Source organism: Vitis vinifera, chromosome 6 (genome assembly GCF_030704535.1).
Source record: "Vitis vinifera cultivar Pinot Noir 40024 chromosome 6, ASM3070453v1".
Taxonomy (NCBI): domain Eukaryota; kingdom Viridiplantae; phylum Streptophyta; class Magnoliopsida; order Vitales; family Vitaceae; genus Vitis; species Vitis vinifera.
This window is the reverse complement of record NC_081810.1, coordinates 1,003,123-1,021,793: the sequence shown is the minus strand read 5'-3', so window position 1 is coordinate 1,021,793 and position 18,671 is coordinate 1,003,123. Positions and strand designations below refer to the sequence as shown.

The window sequence follows — 18,671 nt, the reverse complement described above, 5'->3', positions numbered from 1 at the left end:
TTTTTCCAAAACTAAAACCCCCAATAAGCTAATTGCATAAATCGTCCGGCACTTAGATTATATGAAATGTCTCATAATAAGACGTATGAGATGGCTCCGAATTAATGCCCTTTGACAATGATGCAGAACACAGCCTCCTTGATATTTAGGTGGTATAAGATAGAGGGGCGACCCATATCATCCGAGGCTGAGGTTGTGCTCTCTGTCCAAATAAGGCCAAATTCTACCCCGATTGAGATGTGCACTCATTTTCCGCAAACTTCTATTGACAATCACAAAAACTAAAATGCTAAAATACACCAAGCGTTATTGAAACACCGATACCTTTCTCAGAACTTATCAAATGGGGCCATATCAAATTACAAGGACTGTATGCAAAGAAGCCAAAGGACAAAAGCAAAAATAGAGAATGGTAGTAAACCCCTTATAAAAATAACCCTACCAATCAACTAAGTTATAATAGACATTATTGTGTCATTTTAAGTCCATCCTTAACCAGTCTAAAAAGAAACACAAAAAAAAACATTTTAGCATTTGATCCATATACTCCATATCTTCGAGAGAACTATTTCTTTCATTCCAAACAGTCCACAATATGAATAAAAGAGCAGCTTTCCATGCTTTCTTTGTCTACTTCCTACAAAAAAATAAAAATAAATCCATGCAGACTTAAAAAGGCTCCTTTAACAGAAGATGGCATCACCAACTCTAAGTCAAACAATGAGAAAACTACCTGCCACAGAATCCAATGACCTAACATGATATTCTCCTCTTCGTTTCATTAAAACTTATTTACTGAACCAGCTGATCTTATCCTCCCCTGCCCTTTATGATAGGGCGCAGTTTCAGACACCTAAGCTACAGCATCGTTGTACAAAAAGAGTTTTGTATCTTTATTACAACAGCCTTGAAGGACATTTAAAAGGGGAAGAGAATGAAAGAAGCTCTAACTTAGAATGATAGAGGATGAGAGCTTCAACAAACAAACCTCCCACCTCCAAACTGGGTTGAAAAGAATATGATATATGTCGTAAACATAAATATTTGGCCTAGAAAGGCACCATCTCTCCCCCACCCCCAAAGTACATATTCTACAACCCATCACCCACCAAAAACTAACAGCCAAAAACCAAGAGGAGGAAAAAAGAGGACAAAGAAAGCTACATGGTAATCCTTAACCGGTTAGTAAATTTTCTCCTGAAACACTAATGAAAAAACGACAAAAACAAAGTGAAAAAGCAAGCCTATAAAAGAAGTGAAAGGGTTTGCAACAGTTACCTAGACACACTATATTTCAGATAAAACTGAGTGCTGTAAAGGGCTGGATATTAGTCCCACGCGCTGGTCACCCCTGAACCATATCCTCCTCCATATCCGCCAGCAGTCCCATATCCAGTGCTGCTGTTGCCTCCGCTATAGTAATCTGTGCCGCCCCTATTAAAAGAGGCATCTCTTCGAAAGTCACGGCCACCAAACCGGCCTCCTCCCCCAGAACGACGGTTCCTTCCAACATAAGGAGATCGAGCTGCATAACGTGACAGCCAAGCAGGTACTTCTTGATTTGCTTCTTGCATTAGCTCAGATAAAGCCTTTGCCAATGACGAATTGTTGTCATTGAAGAATGCAGTCGCTAAACCTGTTTTCCCAGCACGTCCTGTCCTCCCAATTCGGTGGACATAATCATCAATGTCATTTGGTAGGTCAAAGTTGACAACATGCGCAACATGGGGAATATCAAGACCACGGGCTGCCACATCTGTAGCAACCAAAATTGGGGTGACACCGCTTTTAAATGACCTCAATGCCTGTTCTCTTTCCTGCAGACACATAAAAATAAAGAAATAAACAATAAAAAATTTAATATTAAACAGTGCAAGGATTCCAGCTTGGAAAAAGTAAAACATTTTCTACTAGTTAAAAAAGAAATAAGCTAACAAACAATTCACTAGAACCCAAGTATGGGTAAAATGTTTATGAGGCAAAAACACCAAATTCACAGAAATGGGACTATGATCAACATTCAATCTATTAGCAAGCCAACATCAAGAAACAAACATACCAAGAAGGCCACCTATAAGTTTGACCCTTGTAAGCTGATTAATAAAATTAAAAAATAAAATAAAAAAGTTTGACCACCCTCGTACATACATTTTTGTTTCCATCATACCTCTGAGCAATTAATTTCCTAACTTAGACACAATAGAACATCCAAATCCAATTCCTCTTCCACAGTACATACCAAAACCTTAAATATTGTAATAGAACATCAAAATCCAATTTTCTACTCCACTATACTCATCCAATGAAAAATGCACCACTGCAACTGAATAATATTGTCCAAATAATTTCATTGTACACTGCCCGATGACCTTGGGGCTATGGTACAGGCTATTCAAACCAGCCCAGTTAGATTGGGTTTCTCCTAGAAGCATAAGTAACATGATGAACATTTCCTTTAGAGGTTTGGGAAGTACTATTAGACGCAAAGTTCTTTGGAATTTGTTATGTAAATCAAAAGAGTTAAAAGAAAAAAAAAAGGAGCAATATTTCCAGTTCATTTGTTAGGAGATGTATTACCCCATAAAGAGTGTTGAGGTATAGGGCCTATAGGCTTATGCAGTATTCTATCAATCTACAGTCCTCCTTGCTATATTGGAGAAGGTTTCTCCACATCTTCTTTTGATCAGACTCTGTAAATTTGGGTAGGATTCCTCAATCCTTTACTTATACTTTTAAATCCATATGGACCATATCATGAAACAGTTGTTAGTTTCTGATAAAAATTAAAAAATTTATGGAGCCTATGGTAGAATATTTGAGGAAGACAAATCGATAGGACACAGATATTTTAGAGGAAGTTAAAATGCAAAATATCAAGTCACATAATGAGGGCAGTAGTGAATGATGCCAATACCAAACTCAATGTTCCAATACACCATTTTTTCTTCACTATAAAAAGAAACTAAGTTTGAAAATACTGCTTATGAGTGTTGTTCAAATAGTTCTATTGGGAAGGACTAGTGCCTTGTTATTTTTTCTTGATGTCTAGTTTTCTTTTGGTGGGAGGATTTCTCATCCTCCTTTTGTACTTCTTTTCTATCAATATATTCTAGTGTGGTTTCCTATCAAAAAAAAAAAAAAAATACTGCTTATGAGCACATATGTTTTAACTCAAAAGCAGATTTGGCCAATAGCAGCAATTCCCAAGCCACATCCTTGCACCTCTCATAACTACAAAATAATGGACCAATAAAATGGCAAAAGGCCTCACCTATAAGTTCAGCAATTCATATCATACACTATTTGAATCAAAATAGACAACCCAGCATAACAGAATTGGCTTACATTCACATCAAACTCACCTGTTGTGTTCTGTCACCATGAATAGTAGTTGCAGGAAAACCATTCATACACAACCAATGTTCCAGCGAATCAGCACCTTTCTTAGTCTCCACAAAGACTAAAGTCAGATATTGCTGCAATAACAATATCATCAAAAGCAATAGTCAGAGTTAGATGTCAAAGACCAAGGATCTTCAACAAGAAAAATAATCTTATGTTACTTATACATATTAACCATTCAATTAAAAAAAAAAAGAAAAAGAAAGAAAGAAAGAAAAAATCAAATCCGTGTGAAGAACATCAAGAAATTCTGATAGAAGCATAGAAAACTACTGAGTACATTCTCTCCAGTATTACCTTTCCATGGACACCATTTGCCCTCTGCGCATGAAGAAGATCCATGAGATGACTTCTCTTGTCAGTATCATGAACAAACTCAACTCTTTGGACAATTAAGTCAGTACTCGAACCAACTCTTCCAACAGCCAGAAAAACATAATTTGAAAGGAAATCAGAGGCTAGTTTCTGCATGTCAATCCAAAAGTAGCAAATGCATCAAAAATGCAATTTAAATTATTATAAACATAAATTAAGCAGGCTGTTCCAACTCCAAATTGCTTTCATTGTGCATGAAAACAGCATTCAAAACCACTTTCCAGTGCATGCCAAAAGGTAATACATGCAACATAGAATAGTTACACAAAAATAGTTTTTGATTTATAAAAACGAACAGAGTTGAATTCCATGGAGTCATGGCAGTTTGTGGCTTTTATCAAGTTTAATGCAGTAAAGAGCTAAGAATCCATTCATCTTAATATTGTACAAAAATTTCTTCTTCTCCAGAAAGTATAAGCATCGCATTAGAAGCATCACAAAATTGGGAATTACCACAAACAGTTAAAAATACCTGTATCTCTTTTGGAAAGGTGGCACTGAACAGCATTGTCTGTCTTACACCCTGCGGAGGCATATCCATTTGTTCCACAATTTTCCTTATTTGCGGTTCAAACCCCATATCCAGCATTCGATCTGCCTCATCTAGAGCTAAATACCTTATCATCTGTAATGAAACTCTTGCCCTCTCGAGCAAATCTACCAACCGTCCAGGAGTCGCCACCAGAATATCAACACCTCTTTCTAGATCCCGCAGCTAGCCAAACATAACATAGCATTAATTAATTAACACAGAAAGCCACAGTAAATAGGTGCAATTCAATTACAGAAATATTAGTTATGAACGTTATGTACTCAGGAACAGTACATGAATGTCTGATTTACAAGTCAAGTAACAAAACCAAACATGACTGCAACAATAGTAGTGAAAAAGCATCGGATCAAAAAGAGAAAACAAAAAGCACCAAGGATCCAAAGAGGAAGTGTATATCACTGCTTTAATATGTGAATCAGTTAAAGGTTTCCCAAGTGAACAAGTACAAGGCCAACAAAATAACACAATGTATCCAATATCAATATGAGGGTTAGACAAAGTGGCTCCAACAAGCAAAAAGCAAAAAACAAAATACAAAATACAAAATACAAAACTAAATTCCATGTAACTCCACCAATTTGTCTCTAACTTCAAATAGTTTAATAGTCCTTACATGGATGAACTAGATTTAATTGTTACACAAATGCATGTTATACATAGATATTAACATCTCTATTAATATTTTTTAAAGTTTGATCAATTTTTATTTTTTCCTGTCTCTCAGACATCATTTTAAACAATATCAAAAAAAAAAAAAAAAAAAAAAAAAAAATTGAATAGAAATCTCTTCTGCTAGAGAAGAATAACATTTCACAATTTGCAGGTTGATCTGCTATCCCAATAGTGCATACCAGAAGACATAACCTAGTAATATCAGAATGCTACACTCATTAAGATCCTTGATTTCAGCCAACTAAACTGACCCTAGTCTCTTGTCATTTTAAAAAGAGAAACTTTTAGGTTTTGTCAATGTACAATAGCAAACTTTTCAACTGCAGCTCCCACTTTCCCAACAATGCATGGTCTTTTTGCATAAGTGATAATTTATTAAAACAAGAAGCTTACAACATGTGCAGTAAATAAATGTAACATGTACCAAAAAGCCCTTAGAAGGTCCACAAAAATAGGGTAGGAGGGCAGAATCTCAGTCATCCTGAAAAACTTGTAGATCCCGAATATTGCTAAGACATGTGCACAAGCCACAAGATTAACAGAACGAATCCCCGACAAAACACATTAAGATTCCTCCAATTTATCTCTTTCCACATTAGTATAGGATGGAAGACGGTTAATTCCCAAAGATGATACCCAGCCTGGGCATTTGCTGTCCAGACACTAACCAAACTAATGTATCCTTCAGGACCACCCATTTGACTACAAATCTCTGTAAAATTAAACCATATGGTTTGAAGCAATCTTGGGGCAGAAAATAAACATAGAAAAAAGTGAATTGATGCCAATTATTTTTTTTGATAGATAATCACAAATATATTAAAGGGCAAAGGCCACAAAGCATATAGGGAGTATACAAATCAGCCTAAAACAAGAACACAAAAAACAAGCACCCTTACCCACCCTTAAGTGGCCGCTAGCCACTCCAAAAAGCCTAAGAGCGAAGAGGACTCCTCTCCAATAAACACCCTAGCCCAACTCCACAAGGTACATACAAAAGAATTTTTGAGTTTCTGTATATCTAACACACCTCCCCTAAAAGCTAATCTATTCCTCTTCTTCCAAACCGTCCAAAAAATACACAACGGGATGGAATTCCAAATTTTTTTCCTTTTTTTCCCCACAAAAGAGCCCCTCCAACTGAATAACGCCTCTTTAACTAACTCTGGGAACACCCACTGAAACCCAACAAGGGCAAGGACGATCTCCCATAGGGCCCTGACCACCATACAATGTAAAAGAATGTGATTTACATTTTCCTCTTCACAACCGCACAAAAAAAAAGGGTTAGGGAGCTGCCATCCCCGTTTTTTAAGCCTATCCAAGGTGAGAATCTTCCCCCACGCGGCTTCCCAAGCAAAAAAGGCCGCTTTGGTTGGGACCTTGTCCACCCAAACGTATTTAGTCGAAAAGGCGCATGCATTGGTAATAGCCAACACATTGTAGGCAACCTTAACCCCATATTTGCCATGACCCTCACCTTTCCATAGCACAGCGTCCTCCTCTGAAGATATCCTGAAGTCCCTGAGCATACTAAGCAATCCTCTAATCAAGTCCAGCTCCCAATCATTAAAATCTCTATGAAATCTAAGATTCCAACCTTCTTGACCAATGCTTGGGTCCCATATCTCATTAACCGTTGCATTCCTGTGAACCGCTAACTCAAAAAGCTGGGGGAAAGTTTTGAGACAGCGCCGCGTTGCCACGCCACCGGTCAGTCCAGAATTTAACTCTAGTCCCCTTTCCCACCTTAAACTATATGTTATCCCGGCACCACTTTGCTTCCTTCATAATCTCCTTCCAAACCCCCACTCCATAAGTTCCGCGGGCTTCTTTAGTTCTCCACCCAAAATCTTCCTGACCATATTTCACCCCAATCACCATCTTCCAGAAATTATCCTTTTCAATGGCAAATCTCCATAACCATTTACCTAACAATGCTTTGTTCAAGGGATCAATCTTCCGAATGCCAAGGCCACCCTTCTCCTTTTGAGTGCACACCACCTCCCAATTAATTAAGTGGACTTTCCTCTCCAAGCTTCCCTCTCCCCAAATAAAGTCTTTTTGTAATTTTTCGTTGCAGCACTCTTAGGCATTCGAAAGAGGAACATATTGTAAATAGGCAAGCTGGCCAGAGTGCTCTTGATTAAGGTGATACCCCCACCCTTCGATATATATTGTCTTTTCCACTGGGCTAATCTTCTCGTCATTCTCTCTTCCACCCCATCCCATATAGAGATAGCTTTGTGGTGGGCTCCAAGGGGCAGCCCCAAGTAAACAGTGGGCAGCAACCCCATTTTGCACCCAAGCTCCACAGCCATTTCCTCAATTTCTTCCACCTCATCAACCGGAATTAAGACGCTTTTATCTAGATTAATTCTGAGACCGGAAGACGCCTCAAACCAAGCCAAAATCCAGCTTAGAGCGGATAGTTGCTCTTTCCTAGCTTCACAAAAGATGATTGTATCATCAGCAAAAAGAAGATGCGAAACTATCATCTCCTCTTCCCCTCTCCCCTGAATTCTGCATCCTGACAAGAAGCCCCCATCAACCGCCCTTCTTATCAGATTGCTTAGCACTTCCATGCCCAACACAAAGAGATACAGAGAGAGAGGATCTCCTTGCCTTAGCCCCTTGGAATTTGAGAACAAGCCAGCCGGCATCCCATTGATCATGACTGAAAATTTGGCGGTTGAGATGCACCACCAAATCCAGTCCATCCACCACGACCCAAAGCCCATTTTAAACAGAACTTTCATAAGAAAATTCCAATTAATGCTATCATAGGCTTTTTCAATGTCCAATTTGCAGATCAGCCCTTTCTCGTTCCTTTTGTGCCAGAAATCAATCACCTCATTAGCAATAAGTGACGCATCCAAAATCTGTTTGCCCCTCACAAAGGCATTTTGATCCCCAGAAACCACCTTGTCTAACACCTTCTTCAGCCTATTCGCCAACACCTTAGCCAAAATCTTGTACAAACTCCCTAACAAACTGATTGGCCGGAAATCTCCCAAGTCTTTAGCCCCTCCTTTCTTAGGGATAAGGACTAAGAAAGTGGAATTGAGGCTTTTGGCAAAAGATCTCTGGTCATAGAATTCTCTAAACAGGTCCATAATCTCCTCCTTCACAAGCTCCCAGCTTGATTGCCAAAAACCAATTGTGAAGCCATCTGGGCCTAGAGCTTTATCACCATTCATATCCATTAGGGCAGCATAAATTTCCTCTTCAATAAACGGCATCTCCAAGACTTCAGCTTCACGGGAATTGAGGCGATTAAGGTGCAGCCCCTCAATATCCGCTCTCCAGCCTGGCTCTTCTGATAGAAAATGCTAAAAAGCATTCACAATCCCCTCCCTCACCTCCTGGTCCTCAGTCATCCATACCCCATTAATTTTAATTCTATCCAAAGAATTATTCATTCGGTGAGCATTTGCCATCCTATGGAAAAAGCCAATGTTCCTATCCCCTTCCTTAAGCCACAACTCCCTTGACAATTGTCTCCAGTGGGTCTCTTCCATTAAGACCCATTTTTTAAAGGAGTCCTTGGCTTCTTTTTTCAGCTCAGTTTCTCCTTCAGACAGGCTCCTCTCACTTTCCATCCCGTCCCAGAACTCCACTTGTTGAAGGGCTGAGTTCTTATTGGATTCCAGCCTACCAAACACTTCCCTGTTCCACACTTTAATTTTTTGCTTCAGCTCCTTCACTTTAGTGGCTAACCTGACACTGGCCCTCCCTCTTACCTCAACCCCCTGCCACCAACCCCGAAGAAGATCCGTAAAACCATCAGCTTTAAGCCACATATTTTCAAACCTAAACGGGGAAGGACCCCTCCTTAACCCACCCCCCATCAACAAGATAGGAAAATGATCTGAGGTAAGTCTGGGCAACCTACTTTGCACGACCTCATTGAAATGATCAAGCCAATTCTGGGTCACCAGGAACCTATCCAATCTGGCCCAAGCCTGATTATTCCTCCCCCCACTCCATGTAAGCACACCCCCTTGCAATGGAAGGTCAATGAGCTCTAACTCATCAACAACCTGAGCAAACCTTCTCATTGCACTCGTTAGCCTTCCCTGATTACTTCTTTCCCTCTGGGAAAGGATGACATTGAAGTCACCCCCAGACACCAAGGATCATCCCAAATGCCTCTAATTGCTCCTATCTCCTCCCACATCCACTCCCTTTCCTCTCTAGAGAAAGGCCCATACACACCAATAAACATCTAAACTAGCCCATCTTCCACGTTCCTCGACCTACAAGAGATTGAGAAATTTCCCACTTCCATTTCAATCACTTCCAAGGTCCTCTTATCCCAGCAGATCAATAAGCCTCCCGCAGAACCATGGGCATCCAGTATACCCCAATCAAGAAATCTACCAATGCCCAAGCTTCTCACCAGCCCCTGTGTCATTGCCTGAATTTTGGTCTCTTGGAGATAGAACAAATCCACCCTTTGACTCCTGATCATGGCCTTAATCACCTTTCTTTTTGAACTGTCGTTAGCTCCCCGAACATTCCAACTCAAGAGTCTTAGCTTCATTTAACCACCATGATCTGACACCCTCTTACTTGCATTCCACACTTCTGTTTCTTCCCCCCCTCGTAGTTAATTGAGCATTCTAGTCTTTTCAATTCCCTTCAAACTTAGATTTTTCTAGAAGGTTTTTGTTGTGGACTCTTTCCCTTCTCTTTCGGATTTTAACAAAAAAATCCAAAATTTATTTCTCCAAACCTTCTGTCGAAAACCCCAAAAACTTACTGAATTTGGCCAACTCACTCTCCTCCCAACTTTCCTCCTCCCATCCCTTTCCTTCTCATGGCAAAGATGGAACTAAACACAACTCCTTTCCACAGTTGTCCTTGCAACCATTAATAACCTCCGTCAATTCCCAACGGCTTACATTCTCCTCTTCTAGGGGTCCCGGGGTGAGAAGCATGCATAAGGGGCATTCCCTCAGGTGAGTCACCCTGTCATCCCCAGAAAGGTCGCAATACTCCCCCAATGGAGTCCGACCGAAAAAGAAAGAAGGAGAAGGTGAGGACCCAAACGCCAACAAACCACTAGGGTTAGGAGCACACCCGTACCTCGACGCTTCCTCAAATAGGGCGTTGTCGGTCCTTGACCTCTCCACGGAATAGAGCTCCTCCTCAATTTGCTTCCGCCGGCCATCTTTTTCCCAGAAAGGAAAGCCTTCAGCGTCTGGATCCCTCAGATGACTTGGACCAGCCCACACTAGAGGCAGGGCCACCCCAGAGCAGCCCACCAAAGATTGGGATGGGCCTCAGCAGTCATCCATCCCAGCCAGCCCAGGCGCCCCAATGGTCTCCAAGGCCTTTAGCCTCCTAGAGCCCTCTAAAGACGAAGGCCCAACCTTAGGAGCTGAGACTGGATCAAGCCTAACGGGCCCAGAGCCCAAATCAGAGCTTCGAAAAGCCCCAGTAGGGCCAAGCATAATGGGCTCCCCTTGTAGGCCTTCCTGGTCCCCCCTGACTATCCAACTGGGCCTCAAGACCGAGCCCAAAGGAGCCCCAGCCCACCTGTCTGCCCCCTCGTCCCATCAGCAGACTGCAAGTGGGTCTCGATCCTTGCGTTGTCCACCTCTTCTAGCACGTGCTTGCCCATGCGTGCAGAGACGTCATTCTCAACCTTTTCTTCTACTCCGCTGTTCTTCCCCCTCCTCGTTGCCGGCAGCACTCTCATTACCGGCCTTACCTCCCACCACAGGGTTAGCGAATAACACACCCCTTTGACCCCAATTTCTACCATGCTAGGGATCTCCTCGCCGGTGAGCTTCACCAGGATCCTTGCCCATTGCAACTCCTCCAGCCTCTTCGTCTGAGAATCAATCGCTAAAAATCCCCCACACTTCTCCCCTACCTTTCTAAGGGTGTCCCGATCCCATAAAGAGATGGGTAACCCCACGATTCTCACCCATGCCTCATTCTTCTTCTCTCCTTCCAACAGGCACCCCGTCCTAGGGCTCCCATTTCTCTAGTCGCAGAAATGACTTCCCTACCAAAATTCCTCCCAAATTTAAAGCTTTTTCGGCTTCAACTACCATCTCAAACTCCAGCAGCACCTTTCCCCTTTCCAACTTAGCCAAACCTAAGTTGCCCTTCAACCCCCAAGATCGTGCCATTTGGTTCCCCCAACTTCTCAAGTCCTCCCCCTTCACTGCCTTTGGATCCCATGAGCCAACAAGGCAATGATCCAACCTCTTTAAGTTTCGGCTGAGGTCTTTGTGGCTTACTTCCACCCTAGCCACTGACCTGCCATTGCGATTTTGCAACTTAACCACTTCTGCAAAACTTTTCCCCAAATTAGACACCAACGGCATCGCCTCGTCCTTCTGACTCTCCTTCCTCTCCGTAGCAACACCCAAAGCCCTAAGCGTCTCCACCATAGCAACCCAGCCCCCTTTCCCTCCTCTTCCTTTGGGGATAAAGATGTTGAACCTTTTCTTCTCCAGATCCTCGACACCCAGGTGGATGAAGCATCCCCCCTTATTTTCATCACGCAACAGTGAATAGATCCTCCCTCTTTCCCTCCAATTTCTTACCCATTTGCCTGTTCGTGTGTCCTTGATGCACAGAGCCAAACCTTCCACAAAAAGCCCTAAACTATCCGGACCCAACTTAATCCACGAAGACACCCCTCTTTTCCTTTCCACAATAATGACTTGCATTTTGCCCTTCTTCTCTTTTGCCTCGATCTCGAAGATCTTCGACTCCACCTCGAAGCTGCTCTTCCACCGGCTGTTCCGATGCTCCAAGCAGCCAATATTTTCTGCACCATCGCTCGCACACAGAACCACTCACTCTCCTCCCTCGCTCTCACTCTCTCCAACCCTCTCTCTCTCGCTCTCCTCCATCGCTATCACTTTTGTTTATGTATTATTTGTGAATTGATGCCAATTATGGGGTAGCTAATATGGAGGAGTTGGCAGTAGAGTTGGGATGTAGGGTGGGAGAGCTTCCATCTACTTGAGTCTAACTTTGGATGCCTTCCTCAAATAAATATCAATATGGGAGAGGTAAAACAAACGTTTTTTAGAACATTGTCAATGTAGAAAAGCCAATATATTTATAAAGGGGGTGGCTCACCTTGATGCGAAGCATGTTATCCAATTTGTTCATCTACTGTATATCCTTATTTGCAATCCCTACAAAGATAAGGTTAAGACTGAGAAGATTCAAAAAGATTTTCTATGAGAAAGTGAGGCTTCATAGAAAAAGCTGCATTCCGTAAAATTGACGATTGTTTGTATTGATAAGAGCAAGGGGGGCCTAAGCATTAGAAGCCTTTCATTTCTTAATTAGGTTCTCCTTGGAAAGTGGAGTTGGAGATTTGCTTCTAAAGGGGAAGTTTTCACAAATAGATCATAAAGGGAAGTAAGGGAAGAAAGAAGGGGGTTAGCATTACTATGAAGCGAGAGATGGTATAAGGTTGAAGTATGGAAACCTATCAGGAAAGGGAGAGATTTATGGGATAAGACAAGTAAAGGGAGTCACTAGAATTTGTGTTTCTTTAGACACTTAAATGATTAGGAGTTGGTGTTGTTGAGATATTTTTTCTCAAGATTGCAAGATAAAGTGGTGAGAAAGGAATAAAACAACAAGGTGATTTGGCAGGAGTTGAAGAAAGGAGTTTTTCTATTAAATCCTTTTATTCCATCTTGGAACAGCGAGATTAATTTCCTTCCCATTGGGCATTATTTGGAATTCATGAGTTCTAAGGCAAGCTCTTTTACTTGGGAGGCCAGTTAGGGGGAAATATTGACACTGGATCAACTCCAAAGAAGAGAGTAGTTGCTAGAAAATAGATGTTTTCTTTGTAAAATTGAAATGGAATCAATTGATAGCATTCTTTTTCACTATGCCAAATCAAGGGTTTTATGGTCGTTGATGTTTTCCCTTTTTGACATATATTATGTGTTGCCTTCCATGGTTTAAGAAACTTTTTCAACCTAGTATGACTTTTTTGTTAGGGGAAAAGAGAAGAAGGTTTGACGAGTCATTTTTCTATGCATTTTTTTGGAAGATTTAGAAGGAAAGAAATTGAAGAACGTTTGAAAACAAGGAGTAACCTAATCATAAGCTGAAGTATTTGTTCCTAAGTAATCCGTTAGCATGGGTTAGGATTTACATTAAAGAAGTTTCAATGTCTTTAATGTATTTTACAGATTGATTGGGATCTTGTTGATGAATAAATGTGTTCAATAGATCATATTCACCTTCGCTGCACCAAAGTCAAGCTCCATGGCAACTTCTATTCGCTTTGTTTGAAATTGTATGGATCCTTTGTTCTATGGTCAAAGTGACTCTCCTAAGTTGGCACAACTCTTTTGTGTAAAGTAAAAAGATAAAGGTTTGGAGAGTCACTCCCCTATGCATCTTTTTGGACAATTTAGAAGGAAATCAATCAAAGGATGTTTGAGAGTAAGAAGCAAATAGTTCAAGCGCTAAAACACACTTTTCTTAGCTCCCTTTGTATACGTCCTCTGTCTTGGTGTATAGTTTCCTTCACTATCATTTATAATCTCTTTTTGCTTCCTTATCCAAGAAAAAAAAATGGATAGAATATGTTGTTGTGAGAGAGAGTTCTTTTTGTGCTCTTTTTTTTGTGGCTTTGCCATTTTGTGTCAGTAGCATACATCCCATGTACTTTAGTGCACTTTTTATTTTATCGTAAATATACAACACTTATTACCTATCAAAAAAATGTATTGAGAGGTCATTAGCCATCATCTTGTGGCAAAACAAAATCATTGGCACACATAGCCTCACCCAACCCACCTTAGTAACCAATATAATGAGGAGCCTGGCTTGGACGAGTCGTTTCCTCATCAGTACTTCTCCATGCTCCTATGAACCATAGATGCTCCTAATAAGCTTGTGCAATTAAGAATCATTCTCCCTATGAACTCCTAGCAGCCAATTCCCTCTATATTGCTCAAAAAAGGCTTTCCAAACCCTTTCACATCTCGGCCTACACATCAGATTCCATCCCAGCAAATGGTCTCTCTTCTCTTCCTTTCAACAATTCCCAAGTACAGAAAGTCTCATCAGATGCTCTTAATCCTAGAAGCTACCATCATTGGGATTTTAAAAATGAAAAGAAATGTGTGGCAATTCAACAAAAAAAATTCGCCTTCTTCCCATGGTCTTTTCTCCACTGGAACCCAGTTAAGAAGAAAGATCCCATTTCCATTGCATTCTCACTAAAGGTCTTTTCTCCACTAGAACTATATTAAGAAGAATTTCAAACACTTTCTCAATCAACACCTAATGATTGGATGAAGTAGTATTTCCAGCAGAGATGGCAGAGGGATCAAGGGCTGCCTTCTTATGTTTCCAGCATTTGAGAAAACTTTGACACTGGTCATCAAGATTATTTGAATCAGTGTATAATAAACAAAGAGGAGACAAATAGTAAATGACTCATCTACTATGACTTTACTTATTTTGGTATCACAAAGTTGGATAAAAAGTCATAAGCATCAGCTCCAAATCCAAGTTCAGCTTTTTGGGTAGTTTGAAGGGGAAGGGGACAATAAAAGGTGAGCTGGAGGACCTTTATTGCTTTCATGAGCTCAAGGACCTTCAAGCAAAAACTAAAGGCATATAACAAGCAAATCCCATTAAAAAAAATGACACTACAAATTCTGCTTGTACAGGAAAAAATCATCAGCTTGTCATGAACTAGACAACTTGTCATGAATAATGAGCAATAAGTAGGATGATCAAGATGAAGCTGGTTCAGAAAAAATAATAAGTGAAATTCATAGAAGATTAAATATGAAACCTGTTGACTAATTGGTGCTCCTCCATAAGCAACAACCACCTTCACTCCAGTTTGATATGAAAATTTCTTAGCTTCATCATGTATCTGCAAATTGTACCACAATATTTCAGATTTTCCCACAGTAAAAATTCAACAAAGAGCTCAACATTTAAACAGTCAAGTATTGAGTCCCACCTGGCAAGAGAGCTCCCTTGTAGGAGAAAGAATGAGAGCAAGTGGGTATACTGTACGTGCCCCCCGCGGTGGTCTCTGTGAAGCCTGCCCCTTCATAATCCCACTGATAATCGGAAAGCAAAATGCTGCTGTCTTTCCGGATCCAGTCTGGGCACATGCCATCAGATCTCGCCCTGCCAGGGAAATTGGAATGGCATGCCGCTGCACAGGTGTCGGCTTCACATACTTGCACCTCTTGATATTTTGATTGAGTGCTTCACCCAAGTCAATCTCTGCAAAGGTATTCACTGGAGGAGGCACATTATCCCCACTAGTCTCCACTGGAATATCTTCATAGGCATCAAAGTTAATACCCGTATTCTCTTGCTCACTAAATACCTTTTCTGTATCAACATCATCCCCAAAAGGGTTTACTTCCCGCTCTCTCCCGCGATCCCACCCACCACTTTTATTATTCCAACCACCTGTGCGGCCACCACTACTGTAACCAGTCTGATTAGAGTCATTCCTGGGACCACCCCACCGATTTCCACTATATCCAGATCGATCATTTGCAGAAGATGGGCCACTGTAAGCTGGTGCTGGTGGCTCTGATGAGGGTGTAAGGTTGCGGAGATGAGGAGGAATGTATGCACCTCTGGTAGGCTTAGCAGCAGTAGCAACCCCGTTACTAGCAGAAGAACCAGCAGCTACATTCTCAGCTGCAGAGTTCACAACAGAATCCGCCCAAGAACTTCGCATGCTCTAACACAATTCCACTCTTATCCTTCTATAATTCCACCTAACACTAAACTCAAACTCCTAATCTAATCCAATTTCCACAAACTTCTCCACTACCACACCCAAATAATTCAATTATTCCTTCCCTGTCCCAAAACTTCTCTTCAACCTACAAATCAAAACCCTTTTCAGGGAGAAAAAAATTATCAAACAACTCGATCTCATAACTCAAAATCAAAACAATCATAATTAACAAAATACAAACAATGCAAATAAATAATAACACAACCAAACATTTAAAAAAAAAAACCGATCTGCTATAGAAAGAAAGAAACCGATCCATTCAGAAAATACAGAATGTCAAACAACAAACTAAAGGCAAAATGGTCTTGCCCACTTAAATCTTCATTTGATCCCCGATAAAGCACAAAGGAATAACAAAACAAAAAAACAAACCAACCCACAATTTTGAATCCCGAAGGAAAAAAATACTCGACTATCCCGGCCATTCCCCTCAGCTGACTCCTCCAATTTGCCCAAACAAACCAAAAATATAAAAAATCAACAAAAAAAAACCAAAAACAAAATAAAAGATAAAACATCACGCACTCAACATTTCCCTTTCCTTTTCATCTTTTCTCCTTTCCCTTCCCTCCATTTTCCCACCGTCCAAACATAATGAGAAAGAAAAAAAAAAAAAAAAAAAGGAAAAAACAGAAGGCAAGATAAGACATTCAAATACACCTGTACTGTGACCGAGGACGAGGAGGAAACCCTGCGAATGGCGAAGAATCAAAGCAAAATAAAGATCCAAAAACCCTAATCTTTGTTGAGAAGTCACCTTCTTTTCCCCCTTTTTCTCTAAAAATATCTTCCCTTCAGTTTCAAGTTTCTTTTATTCTTCTTTCCCAAGTGGAAAACAAATTGAAAGAGAGAGATAAAAACCGACTCCGTACGTATTTGTATACCCCTACGGCTACACCTACGCTACCTCCCTCAAATACGACTATACCTATATTTTTTTCTCTCTCTCTCTCAAATTTATCTGACCTACGTTATAATATAAGCTTATTCCATGATACCAAAATTAAATCATTATGATAAAAATATCTCCTCCTAAATTAATAGAGTCGATCCCAAATAATATCTTTTTCACTTGCATTAAGAGTCTGCTTTGCAATCATTTTGAGAAATGTTTTTAAATTAAAAAGCGTTCTTAAAATAAATTTAATGTTTGATAAATTTTATAAAATACTTTTAAAATTTTTAAAAGTAATTTACAAAGTGTTTAGAAAAACACTTTAATTAAAAATTTTAAAAATAATTACAAAGTGTTTAGAAAAACACTTTAAATAAATTTATCAAAAATACTTTCTTTTTTTTTTTAGATAAAAGGCTTCCACTAAAAATATTTTAATAGAAAGATTATGCGGAAGCATTCTAATGATTGATAACTTATTGGAATGGATAAGAATATAATTAAGGAAGACTATTAAATTATTAAGGTGATGTTTATTTTTTTATTAAATAAAAAATATTAAAATATTTAGTTTTTTTATTTAACTAAAAGTAATTCGTTGATATAACAAGTACTTAGAGTTGAATAGAAAAAATAAAAAATAAATATTTTATTATTAAATTATATATATAGTTAACAAATATGGAAAATAAATAAATAAATCTATTTTTATTTAATCATATATATATATATATATATATATATATAATTGAGGTATGATGCAAGGTAACATAATATAAGGCAATATTTAAATTGCTTATCGAGGATGAAACTTATAAATAAGATAAAAATAATAATAATAATAATGGTAATGACACGAGTTTTTTTTATACTTGTCTCGTTCTACCCATAATAAGAAGGGACAATTGTGTTTTGGATATAGTTGGGCCCAAAAATTAAACTTAGGTCCATATAAGTTGCATAATTGATGAGGATGATATAAAATATGAAAAGACTAATATACCCTTTAAAACTATTTTTTACCATAATGGTTAACAAACTTTTTTATCTTAAATTTTTTAAATAATTATTCTGAAAATTTATTATTTTTAGAAAACTAATTTTTTTAAAAACATATTCTATAAATATATCATTTAAAAAAAATTGACATATTTTTAATAATTTTTTATATACATGATTTTAAAAATATATATTTTCTAAGATGTTTGATTTTTAAATAATAATAATAATAATTTATTTTTATTTTTTTAGAAAATTGTGTATTTTTTTTCAAATCACTAAATTATATTAAATTTTATTGAGGTTTACAAAAAAAATAAAATTTAAATTAAACAGTGAATGTCATTTTTAGAAAGATAAAAAATTCATATCCTTGTTCTCAATTTTTACACTTTCTCTATGTTTTAGGTTTAAACGGTTAATTTATATTAACAAAACCTTAATTTTTTGGTCTAATTAGATTCAAAATATAATTATTCCTAATAAAAAATATTTAAAATAAAAATAAGTTGTTCTAATACATTTTATGGCACCTGGCGCCCTTTTTTTTTTTCCTTTTTTTTTTTTTTGAGAGTTGGTATAAACATAAATAAATAAGACGGGTTGGAATGAGGGTGACTCGTCCTAAACCTACCCTATTATCATTCATAATTTCATTATATTTTTACAAGTACTTAGAGTTGAATAGAAAAGGTAAAAAATAAATAAATAAATATTTTTTATTGAATTATACACATAGTTAACAAACATGAAAAGTAAATAAATAATTATATTTTTATTTAATTATATATATATATATATATATATATATATATATATATATATATATATATATATAATTGAGGTGTGATGCAAGGTAACATAATATAAGGCAATATTCAAATTCCTTGAGGATGAAACATATAATTGAGATAATAATAATAATCTCATTTAGGATTGGTAATGACACGAGTTTTTTTTATACCTGTCTCGTTCTACCCATAGTA

General features: G+C 38.5%; 1 protein-coding gene across 4 annotated transcripts; it reads right to left on the bottom strand.

The window, feature by feature from the left end:
* Window positions 1–306: 306 nt before the first annotated feature.
* Window positions 307–16,752, bottom strand: LOC100250155 (DEAD-box ATP-dependent RNA helicase 37-like). 4 transcript variants are annotated; one of them, XR_786027.3, is made up of 8 exons: window positions 16,452–16,752; window positions 14,988–15,891; window positions 14,814–14,897; window positions 4,250–4,492; window positions 3,700–3,867; window positions 3,363–3,476; window positions 1,279–1,817; window positions 307–637 (listed from the first exon to the last, which is right to left on the bottom strand). XR_786027.3 is itself a non-coding variant. In XM_059737327.1 (7 exons), exons 2-7 carry the CDS (start codon window positions 15,726–15,728, stop codon window positions 1,329–1,331), a joined length of 1,839 nt encoding a protein of 612 aa, XP_059593310.1. In that variant the 5' UTR covers window positions 15,729–15,891; window positions 16,452–16,686; the 3' UTR covers window positions 948–1,328. The 4 variants fall into 4 exon arrangements, 3 of the variants coding, with proteins under 3 accessions (XP_059593310.1, XP_002283489.1, XP_059593311.1); XM_059737327.1 differs by lacking the exon at window positions 307–637 and having other exon boundaries at window positions 948–1,817; window positions 16,452–16,686; XM_002283453.5 differs by lacking the exon at window positions 307–637 and having other exon boundaries at window positions 948–1,817; window positions 14,988–15,876; window positions 16,452–16,636.
* Window positions 16,753–18,671: the final 1,919 nt, after the last annotated feature.

Excerpts from the sequence above, each read along its gene's own strand:
- LOC100250155 (XM_059737327.1), bottom strand. The coding sequence starts at position 15,728 with ATGCGAAGTTCTTGGGCGGATTCTGTTGTGAACTCTGCAGCTGAGAAT. Across the intron at positions 14,898-14,987 it reads CAAGGGAGCTCTCTTGCCAG|ATACATGATGAAGCTAAGAA; the intron begins GTGGGACTCAAT and ends TACAATTTGCAG. Across the intron at positions 4,493-14,813 it reads GAGCACCAATTAGTCAACAG|CTGCGGGATCTAGAAAGAGG; the intron begins GTTTCATATTTA and ends ATGTTTGGCTAG.